The sequence below is a fragment of the Solea senegalensis genome, linkage group LG5, assembly GCF_019176455.1.
Source record: "Solea senegalensis isolate Sse05_10M linkage group LG5, IFAPA_SoseM_1, whole genome shotgun sequence".
Taxonomy (NCBI): Eukaryota; Metazoa; Chordata; class Actinopteri; order Pleuronectiformes; family Soleidae; genus Solea; species Solea senegalensis.
Window position 1 is genome coordinate 22,037,998 of NC_058025.1, and position 11,200 is coordinate 22,049,197.

General features: G+C 38.7%; 2 protein-coding genes across 3 annotated transcripts; both read left to right on the forward strand.

The window, feature by feature from the left end:
• The first annotated feature begins 29 nt into the window (after positions 1-29).
• On the forward strand, positions 30-3,705 carry si:ch211-12e13.1. 2 transcript variants are annotated; one of them, XM_044025189.1, is made up of 5 exons: positions 30-457; positions 624-787; positions 1,304-1,546; positions 2,252-2,452; positions 3,108-3,705. In XM_044025189.1, exons 1-5 carry the CDS (start codon positions 204-206, stop codon positions 3,296-3,298), a joined length of 1,053 nt encoding a protein of 350 aa, XP_043881124.1. In that variant the 5' UTR covers positions 30-203; the 3' UTR covers positions 3,299-3,705. The 2 variants fall into 2 exon arrangements, with proteins under 2 accessions (XP_043881124.1, XP_043881125.1); XM_044025190.1 differs by lacking the exon at positions 3,108-3,705 and adding an exon at positions 1,831-1,886 and having other exon boundaries at positions 2,252-2,355.
• A 1,417-nt stretch (positions 3,706-5,122) lies between these two features.
• si:ch211-12e13.12 (paralemmin-2) lies at positions 5,123-8,530 on the forward strand. Its single transcript, XM_044026752.1, has 2 exons — positions 5,123-5,206; positions 7,089-8,530. The coding sequence occupies exon 2, from the start codon at positions 7,100-7,102 to the stop codon at positions 7,733-7,735; it is 636 nt and encodes a 211-aa protein (XP_043882687.1). The 5' UTR covers positions 5,123-5,206; positions 7,089-7,099; the 3' UTR covers positions 7,736-8,530.
• Positions 8,531-11,200: the final 2,670 nt, after the last annotated feature.

Below are 11,200 nucleotides of genomic sequence, written 5' to 3' on the forward strand. Positions count from 1 at the left end.
TATGCCTGTTAAATGTCTTAGTTGTGTTGTTTGTCCTAGTGCGCTCGCCGTAGCAGGAACTACCGCACTGACCAAAATCATGGAGGTGCTGGGAGGAGATTGTAACTTTGTGACATTCATTTATAAACACTTTGGTCCGTGTTATTTTGTAACGTGTGTATGATTCGTCGTTGTGCTTCATTAACACTTTTATTTAGCTTAAAATGCGGAATGCGCGGAGTTTCACGGTCGCGTCGTTCGCTGTGTGTTGTTGCTCTGTTTATTTAGTTTACGTTCACATTTACCGCTCCCGTAAGTTGTTGAAAACAAACGTGCTGACCTGTGACAGACTCCCCAGTCTCTTATATCTCTACCTTAAGTACTTGGGCAGAGCTCTGACGTGGAGAACAGGATATCTGCACAGAACACCACAGAAGAAGAAGAAGAGTGAAGCTGCCTACACGGTCCTCAGGTGCAGGTGAGTGAGCAGCTTTTACACTTCTGCCCCATTTTAGACACACAAATATCAAAATATGCTCTTCAAACTCATGTATTAATAAGTCCAACCTGCTCAACATCTCATACATCTGTGTTTTTGTCAAAACAAACTGCATAATGCATCACGCTTGTGTGTTAATAATCAGACTGGAGACTGCCACACTGAGGAGGTTTTGCACTGCAGCAGGTTATGGTTGGGATTATCCTGACTCTGAGTTCAGAGACATCCCACTGTGTTTCCCTGAGTTTCTGTGCGGCAGACTGATGCTGATGCTGCTCACTGATGACAACTTCAGACTAAACCCTGCAGGTAAGGACAAGATAAAAGTGCAACATTAGTAGTATATATATAGTATATATTAGGAGTATTTGCTGTGACCCAGGATCAGGACAGATGTCAATACCAGGTCTGAATTATTAATAAATTGTATGTAACTTGGTCATTGAATAGTGTAGCAGTGTTGACCTGAATCAGTGTCCAGAGAGTGCATTATTCACAGGTTTTTGATAAATAAATATTACATATAACTTAACATCTCTACAAACAGGGAAATGAACAACAAAATAAGTGAAAACAAATTTATGGTCAAAAGTTTTCCCTATAAAAACATGTTTTTAGCATTGATGGGTGCACGTGGTCACATGTCAGACCTCATCAGACACACGTTCACTTTTCGTAAGTGTTTTCTAGTGTTTTTCATAGACTTGAGGAACTGTGGTTATGGCTTGGAACAGCCAGAACCTGATACTGAAACCTGACAGTGTTTCAATAAAAGGCAAAGACGATGGCAGTGACACGATGAGTAACTGTGTGTCACTCCTGCAGGTCTGGTTCGCGTGTGTCAGATTCTGAAAACCCTTCAGCCAATCGACGAGCTGAAGAAGGGTCCCTTCACGCTGCAGGTGCGAGTCCTGGTCTACCGGCAGACTGACGTAGGCGTGGAGGTGGACGTCTGTCTGTCCGCCACCTCACGTTCAGGCAGCCTGGTGTGGGAGAGTGTCCTGACGCTGCTGTCCAAAAAAAGGCTCCACAGAGATGACAGAGGCTTAACACAAACTGGACATGAGAGTGAGTGGCGTTTGTGCTGATTTGTAATCACTTGACAGGTGTGTTGTGTTGTCCAGGTGTGTCCTACTGTATTGTTTATTCGAACAATAATTAGCACTGAACGTCTATGCTCAGTTTCACATTGAGTAGGAAAGGTTTTGCATGTGCAGATGTAGCACCTTGAATATTTTATATGTACAGTAAATAATAACTTTTATGGTTAATTTCATACAAATTCCCCCACCATTATATTGCTTGTTAATTAATTTCAAAGGCCTTGTGTCATCTGTTTGTTTCACCTCTAGTAAGCGTAGGACAATACCTGTTCTCGCCAGTAGGTGTCAGAGTGAGGATGGTGAATGTGAGTGACAGCCACTAGACCTAAGAACAAACAATAAGACATGTAGTAAGTATAAAAACACAACTAAACAAGTCATACAAAAAAACTACAGAAAAAGATAAAACCGACGTCTCATACTGGGTCGAAAGCCAAAGAGCAGCCATTTTAGTTGGGTAAGGTTTTGAGATAGACAGTAATAATAATAAGTGTCCATATAACCTCATAATAATAATAATAATAATAATAATAATAACTTTCTGTGTTGAATGGACCTTTAACTTTGACACTGAGAAAACAAACTGTGGCAGTTTTTATTTCATGTTTACTTAGAGCTTAGACTGCTTCTACACTGGTGCTGACTCGTGCTGTTGTCCTCGCACTGACAGGTCGACCACCAGACGACACGAACCAGGTCGAGCTGAGCGTTCTCTGGAGGACCAACCCTTTGTCTTCATGGTCGTTCTCTGACTCCTCCCTCCATCGGCTCCTCTCTCTCTCGCCGGTCGGGCTCTTGGGCTGCGGATCACAGACTGCACCGAGTCTCTGGATGCTGTCGGTCTGCTTGGCTGAAATAGAAAAACACAGAGGTAAACGCTGTTGATTGGATCTCAAAGCGCAACCGTTTTTGTTTCATATTATTAGGTCAAATCTAAAAAGACTCTGTGTGGTTATAAGTCACTCTTCCTCCTTCTGTCTTGATGTAATCTCACGTGATGTGGGAGGTAACAAAGATTTAGCGAATAAATAAGGCTACAAAACTCTGAAATCAGGAGTAGATAGAAAAGCAGGGAGAATCTTTGACCTCTGACCTCCTAGAGAGAGAACCTCATCCTTTATTCTTTTTTTTTTTAAACTTAATATTGCAGTTTCATCCTTCTTTTTACCTGTTTTTTGCAAGAACGACAAAAATGGGCCACACAATAAAAAGATGAATGAAAGAAAGAAAGAAAAATTATAACGGCATGAATTCTGAGATTAGTCAGAATTAAAGTCACAGTCATCCACACAGCATAGGTGTCCAGTCTCTGGGCAGCTGCCAGCATATTATGGACACTATCAGTGTCTACAGTGGTTAGTTTGCCACTTACTATACTGATACTAATAATGATATATAAGGTAACTTTTGGTGATTTTTGTTGTTGATGCTACTGAGGAAACCAAATAGACATAATGAACATTTATGACTGTGCAGAGTTTTTCAGCTGTAATTCATCCAGTCTCGCTGCTCTGTTGTGTCCTCAGGGGTTGACGTGGTCACAGCTCCCGTCGAGGTCATGGTCCAGTTTCAGGAGCCTGTGCCGGTACCAGGCAGAGTCACAATCAGGTTTTGGGAGATGCTGAGAGACGCAGGTCAGTCCTCTGCCCTCAGCTTTCATATGCAGCAGCCAGGAGGTAACATGACTCATATGACGGGAATGATTTGTCGCTCATGAACAACATGAAGTTTGTAATGTTAATATTTTTACTTTTACCGTTTACGTCAGTTTAAATTACAAGCACGATGCCTTTCATAAATCATCTTCATTCATATTAATATTGGTACAAGTTGATTTTTCTGTTATTGTGAACATCTGCTTCTCTTCTATTATGAGTTTTGCTGGCTTGTACATTTTAAATGATGTCATTTATATGTTTTGTTTGTAATCTGCTGAACATGTGACACCTACTGCACGTCTGTCTGTCCTGAGAGCGATCACAGATCCCTCCGCTGTGGCTCTTCCTGACGTTTCTCTGAGGACAGACGGCGTCACTTGCTTCGCACACTGTAAATCTCTTTGAGGCAAATCATCTTTGGGATGTTGGGTGATGTAAATAAAATTGACTTCATGTGCTCAACACAGCCTGGACTGTATCTTAGACTTCATTTAGATTTAGGGTCTTATAATTATTCATGTTGTCAAGGCGATAATTCAATAACTGTAGGTTTTGTGATATAACTTTTTAACCCTTCATGCTCATGTGGCACAGATCTGTGCCGCAGGTGCACCCATGCTAAATTGCTGTGGGAATAATTCCACACAACTCCTTATATGGACATCCTGGTGTGTGTTTACAGGTCACATATTCAGGCTTTAAAAAATGCTGTTTGTTGTTGAGTCAAAGTTATGATTTATTTATATCGCATTTTTAGTCGCGAAACAAACATATGATATTAACACACTTTGATTTACAACACTGTTTGACCTCTGCTCTATGACCTTTTTTTCCATAAAGGATTTAAAAATACACAATTGACTACTGTAGTTTCACCAACTTTCACTCATCAACTTTCTTTAATGATCTGACTTTAATCGTCACAGTTAGCTACGTACGTACACAGTTATGTATCAACGTGTCATAAACATGTCAACATTAAAGGCCAAATAGTTACAAATACAGGAAATTATTATTTATTGTTGTATGACACAGTTTATTGTGACTTTAGGGAAGGAGTTGGATCCAGAGGTGGTTAGCTTAGCTTAGCTTAGCACAAAGACAAGTGTGTGTGTCAACTTGACCTTTTGTTTTATTACACAGTTAAAGCTTAAAATAAAAAAATAGGGCCAAAATATCTAAGCTTAAGAGAATAAAGTTGGAATATTAGGAGAACATTACACGAGCCAGCAACAAATCATGTGATTTCGATGTATAGATTCTGATTAATTGTGATTCAGGTTTCATCGATAGGTTATTGTACTAGAGCACTTTGTCAGACGCCGTGTCTACATACTGACTGTCATCATCCCTACAGACCATGGAGGCTTTTCAATATTTTATCCTCTCCATATTCCTCTCTGCTGCTGTCTCATGTATATGAAGGTCTGTCCTCGTGTATTATTCACTCAAACACATTCAGTGCATTGGACTGGGAGAAGTGGCCTTTTTTCATGCATCGCTGCACCACAGCAGCTTTTCAAACAACTGTGGTTGAGAGGAGAAGAAAAGACATATATGACCCTTTTTTCTCTTATTTATTGAAGTAAATATGTTCATGTTGATTCCGGCTGTTTCCAGATGATAAATTGTGCAACGTTATCTAAATAAATGATAAATTAGTTGTACCTTGCTTCAGGGTTACCCCAGACCTGGTAGGGACTCAAACCGGAAACCCTCCAGTTACAAGCCAAGTTCCCTTCCCACTTGGCCATGGGCTGCCCCAATGTGGACATCATCGTACAGCAGAAGCTTGCGAAGAGGGAAACATTATTACTGCTGTGATTAGAGTCAGTGGAACGTCCCATGACTGCCTCCCTGCACACACACACACACACACACACACACACTCTGTCTTCCCACCACTGCCTTGTGATTCTCGTCAGAGCGACTTCAGAGGAGCAGAGTTCAGCTGTGGAGAGCTTGAGGTAAAAGCACTTTGTTTTCAAATATTTAGCTTTAAAATGTTATTTTTAGAACATTTACATGTGTTTGATTTGCATCATTTACGCTCGTGTCACTTTTGTAATCGATGTATTATAGCCTTGTGTTAGTGTAGTGCTTTATTCACTCATTTAACTGTGTTTCAAGCTCAATAATAACCCTTCTAACTCAGTGATAAATCAATGAAACACTTTAATGTTTAATCATTTGTTAATTTAAGACATTAGAACGTATCTGTTATAATAATGCATTTTTATTTCATAGACCTCTTTTGGATTTTCTTCCGTGCTTTACTGTTAAAATCAAGAAATGACACAAATAATATTATGTGAATATGAATATTAGCACATTAAAAACAGCAGAAATGCAGTTTCTCCAGGTATAAGAACCAACATCAATTACACCTCCCAGTATTCATATTAATAACATCTGATACGGTTATGAGTAAAGCTTTAATGCAGTCCGTGTGTGTCTAAGTCAGTCTTCGTCCTTTGTCGTTCAGCTGGAGCAGAGTGCACTTGAACATGAACACGGCAGCTATGATTCATTTATAAAGTCCCGGATCCGTGGTGCATATGAATCAGTCAAGTGTGAGAGGGTCGGCCTGTGAAGTCCATTTAGTGCGAGCAGACCCTCGTCCTGAAGAAGTCGCTGTGAATAACATGATGTCAGGTCTTTTTTTTACAAAGCACTACATCAGACTGAGATGTGTGTGTGTGTGTGTTTGTGTGTTATGTTGCCTCTTTAGGATCCTTTTTCCTCACATAAACCCTGTCCTGGTCCTAATGAGGCTGAACCACATTTCTGAGGAACTGGGCAAGTTTAGGGCTAGGATTTTAATTGTGATTAAGGTTAAAGTTCGTCATTGACTGGTCATTATGGATGTGAATAGCGTTTTGTTTAGGATGTCAATGCAGTGTCCTAAGAAGAATAGCTGCACAAACCTGTGTGTGTGTGTGTGTATCTGGTATTCTTTATGTTGTAGGGACCTAAGTCACATTACAAGGACTTGTCTTCCTCATGAGGACAAAAATCAGTTCCCCATAATGTAAATGACTACATTTTAAGGTGAGGACATGTTTTAAAGTTAGGCTGATCTCAGGGTTAGGGTTGGATCACGTGTAGCTACGGTTAAGGTTTGATTAAGTCTCCAGGAAATGAATGTAAGTCAATGCAATGTCCTCTGAAATCATGGAAACCTCTAAGTGTGTGTATGTACTGGAAACCTCTAAGTGTGTGTATGTACTGTATGTGTGTGTGTGCAGTGCTGCTGTCTTGGTTAGAGCACTTAAGAGAAGCTCATCTGTCTCCTGATCCTCTGGGGGTCGAAGTTATTTTATGCCTTTTGTTTTTAAAGCGCCAACTTTATTTATTTAGTAATTTATTTATTTATTCAGAGAGACCAAGAGTAAATAAATGACAGGACAGTACAGTCAGAACCACAGACCTGAACATAATGGTGGTGCTGGACTGGAGGAGGAGTCATAACATAAAATAAAATAAAATATGTATTATAACAGTTGTTGAAATATTTTAGTGAAAGATATAAAACTGTGTGGTGTTTAACATATCGAGTGGATGTAGGATTTCTGTCATGTTAATATTTAATGTTTTTTCTGTATTTCTTATATTTTATAATGTTAATAATTCATGTTTGCTATGTATGACCTTGACTTTTTACTGAAAATTCCGTTTTTTTTTCTTCATTTTTTCTTCATGCAACAAAAGTTCAGTAAACTTTAGATTTAACTTTAGATTTTATTTTGAAATTTTTGAAATTTAACACCACAATTAACTGGTTTATTTCTTTTGAATCTAGCCAAACATTTTCAAGGTCATTGACGTCAAATATTGTGTTGTTCTTAGTGGGAACATAGATGAGGAAGCACAGAGAGGGCGACACTGCCAGCATCCCTCTCTCCTCTCCTGCAGGGGGCAGCATTGGGAAGGTCTACCATGACTTCCAGAAAGTGGCCTTCACAGAGTATCCTGAGAACGGCATTCCCACAGAGAATGGCTCCCACAGCAGGAGAGAGCACGTCAGTGTGCTTTCTAAACCCCAAGAGCAAATGTACAGCATGAAAGACGACAGTGAGTCCACCTGGATGATGGACACGAGCAGCCGGGTCTACTCAGGCCCAGAAGACATCTCAACGGACCCTCATGAGACCCTGACAGATACTTCAACTCTGACCTTTGTGGACGCCCACACCACGGATGAATCCACAGAGAACCACAGTCTGCACGGGGTGACGATGGTTCATCTGAAGGAGTTTGTGCTCATAGACGACGATGACGACGGGGACATGTCCCTGAGAGAGAAGACAGTCACAGACATGTCCGTCATGGATGGAAAAGCTGCCGACCTGGTTCGTGGGAGGTTGTTGTCCACTTCGAGCGGCTCAGTGTCGGACTGTAAGGAGGAATCTGTGGCTCCTGAAGCAAACTCTACTGAGGCTACTACTAAGACTGCACGAGACAGAAGACGCTGCTGTTACTGCACGCTTTTATGACCCAGAAGTGCATCAACATCAGCACCTACAGTATATCCAGGCTCCTGTTGTACTATAGCAGCTGTCAATCACACCGGTGTCCACTCACACAGTGCCTTGCATACGTTTTCACCCCCTTAAAATCTTCCACATTTTGTCATGTTACATCCAAAAGTTTTCTTTCAATAGTTTCTTTCTTCTTCCATAAAGGCCAGATTTATGGAGTAACAGTTGTCCTGTGGACAGAGTCTGTCTCACAGCTGAGCTCTGGACCTTTGCAGCTCCTCCAGAGCCTTCACACGTGTGACCTCTTAAGGCAGTTGGTTGCACTGGATTTTACTGAGGGCTTTCACAGTAAACACTTTGTAAATCATTTCGATTTTACATAAAAACTCATTAAAATAAGTTTGAATTTGTGGTTGTAGTTTGATCAAATGTGGAGAAGTTCCGGGGGGTGAATACTTATGCAAAGGCACTGATATGTGCTGTGCTTTATCATCGATTTTCCCTTTAAACTGGAACATCATTTACTCAATTTACAATGGAACTAGTGAGTGTTTGCTGACGTTATAAATCAAGTGAGAAGTAGAAGCTCATACACTTCCATTCAACTGTAGGCTGACTGTCTGCTACTGATTCCTCTTTTATGGCTTTCTTTCAAGTGTATGAATCTGTATCATGTTATAAATAAAGAGCTTTTATATTTCCATAGCTGTCCCTTACTCCCCAGGAAAATGTTTACTGACACTTGGTCCTTTTTATTAGGAGAATTAAGGCCAAGCTGAAGAGAATAAAAAAAATGTAATCTTTCGGGAATAAAGTCGTCATTTTATGAGAATAAAGTTTCTTTTTAAATAGCAGCAGCACATGCAGTCGACCACTATCGGCCATTTGTTCCTCCATATGTGTGATTCTTTCTTCCAAACAAACTCTTTCTTTCCAAAGTCCTGATGCTGATGACAAAAAGATGAAGTATTTCTTTATTTGTGAAGAAATGCTCCTCATGTTCCTCATCTGGGCACAGGTTGCAGCTGATCATCTGAAGTTTGGCCCTAATACCTAATACTTCCAAGGAACTGACTTTTTTTTGGCACCATGTGGAGTCGCCCCCTGCTGGTTAACTGCTGCTTTGCATCCATTTAAGTATTCATATATTTATATTTCTTACATCTGTGGTCATTTTTTTTGATACTGAATAAAAAAGCATTTTTCCCTTGATTGGAGACGAAGATTCCTAAAATGTAAAATGTGTACTATGATTATTTATGTATCAACTTAACCAAGGGAATAAACCCAATCTGCAATATATGACTTTAAAGTACTGGTTTAATGACTGTATAAATCTGAGGTGTCAAACTGGCGGCCCGTGGGCCACATATGGCCCCCCAATCAATAACATTAGGCGATAGAACATTGATGGAATATGATACTAAATATATTCACTAAAATAATAATTGTCACATTATTGAAAGTATAATTACATATATATAAGCTTGTCTGGTGTTTTATTTTTAGTTTGTATTATTACTGACGTAGTTTTAGTTTTCGATATGAACAGATTCATTTTGCATCATAAATATACATCATTCCATAACAAAACAAGAACTTTTACTTTGAAATTCAATTAAATATCATAAATCAATAATAACAAGTCGAAACAACATAATAAACGACAAACCAAAAGTGAATTAAAGTGACAAATGATGCAGTTTCAGCAGCAGTAGAACTCAAAGTGACTGTGCGTTGAGAAACATTGTGCTATCCACGTTGATCGTTGTCTTTATTGTGTTATCCATGTTGTGTATTGACCATAATGCATGGTTTTTCAGATAAGCACTGGGTCCTGGTTGAGGGGCCTGAAAGCTGCTCCTGAGTCAGTTACTGTGGTGGGAAGAGTTTTTAATGATTTTAATGACAAGAAAAGCAGGTGTGAAATAAGCTCTGTCACTTCTTTACGTTCATACATAATAATAATACACGTAAAACTATTATTATTATCATTATTTTTATTGTTATTATTATTATTATTATCATTATTGTTATTATTATTATCACTATTGTTATTGTTATTGTTATTGTTATTATTATTATTATTATTATTATTATCATTATTGTTATTATTATTATCACTATTATTATTGTTATTGTTATTATTATTATTACAATAGTGAAGCAGACACTGCCTGGTGTGAGGCTGTAGCTTGAGAGCCTCGAGTGACAGTGCGACCCTACAGTGACCCTGCTGCACGCAGAGATAACAGCTCATCACACTTATCTGCTCCTCCCATGATAAACTAACTGACTTCCCCGCAAACACTGTGGTGTAATGTCGTAGGTCTGAAGTAGCAGCAGTTACATTTATATTTGAGGATTAAGGATGAAGTTGAATTGATAAAGTCATCTTTAAAGGAACCAAAGAATCAATGAGTTCATTATATTTCATAAAAATAAAGTAATTTAAATAAACGGCTCCACCTTTCTGTCTATGTCCGTAGATGTTTTTGTCTAAATGCACTTTATTGGTTTTATGTGATTTTATATTAAGTAGTAAAATAAGTAGTTTTTATGTAGATTTTATTTTATTTTATTATTACATTTTGTATGCTGTATTCTTGAGAGGTTGCATCTGTGTGTCCTAACCTATGTGTGCCGCTGTCCGTCTTGTCTCGGCCAGGATAATCCAAGGTTATGATAGTTAACGAAAACTAACCAAATAACAAAAACTAAAATTTAACCGGAATAAAATTAAACCTGCTCTAAAAACTCATTAAAACTAAATAAAAACTAATGAAATATGCAAAACTATTATAACCCTGGGACACACTTGCAAAAGATATTTTTGATCTCACTGAGTTTTTATTCCAGGTTTCCCTAGTTCTCACGTGGCTCGGATCTGTGCCGCAGGTGCTCTCTTGTGGGAATAATACACATCTCCTTATATGGACATCCTGGGTGTGTGTTTGTGTGTGTTTGTAGGTCACATATTCAGGCTTTAAAAAATGTGTTGTTGAGTCAAAGTTATGATTCATTTTACATTTTTAGTCGTGATATAAAGTAGCAGTAACTATGCAGAAGTCACAAAATTAGACCGTTTTTTTTTTTCTTTTCTTTTTGTTCATTGAAACGAGTCAAGTGAACTTTGAACTGTGACGTATTTCCAACCCAATTTTAAACATTATCAGTACTTTGTGTTTATATCGTTGGTGAAAATTAAATAAATTGTCCATAAGATTGTGTAGGTTGTGCTGAAAAAAAGGATATAAGTCACTCTATATTACACATTCTTATATACTTATATAACATAGTAATGGAGCTTAAATGCTCTGTGTTCTAAGTGTTACATTTGCTCAATAATCTCATTGTTAAGAAGCCGTTTGTGTCTCATGAAACCACCATTCTTTACCACACATAATACTCGTGTTGTTGATGGACAGACAGACAGCGTCACACTGACAGGGTTTGTAAATGGGTGTGTTTTTCTTTAAT

Bases quoted from the DNA above. Each gene is read 5' to 3' on its own strand.
- si:ch211-12e13.1 (XM_044025189.1), top strand. From the start codon at position 204: ATGCGGAATGCGCGGAGTTTCACGGTCGCGTCGTTCGCTGTGTGTTGT. The intron at 788-1,303 runs GTAAGGACAAGA...TCACTCCTGCAG, and splicing joins CTTCAGACTAAACCCTGCAG to GTCTGGTTCGCGTGTGTCAG. The intron at 2,453-3,107 runs GTAAACGCTGTT...TTGTGTCCTCAG, and splicing joins TGAAATAGAAAAACACAGAG to GGGTTGACGTGGTCACAGCT.
- si:ch211-12e13.12 (XM_044026752.1), top strand. From the start codon at position 7,100: ATGAGGAAGCACAGAGAGGGCGACACTGCCAGCATCCCTCTCTCCTCT.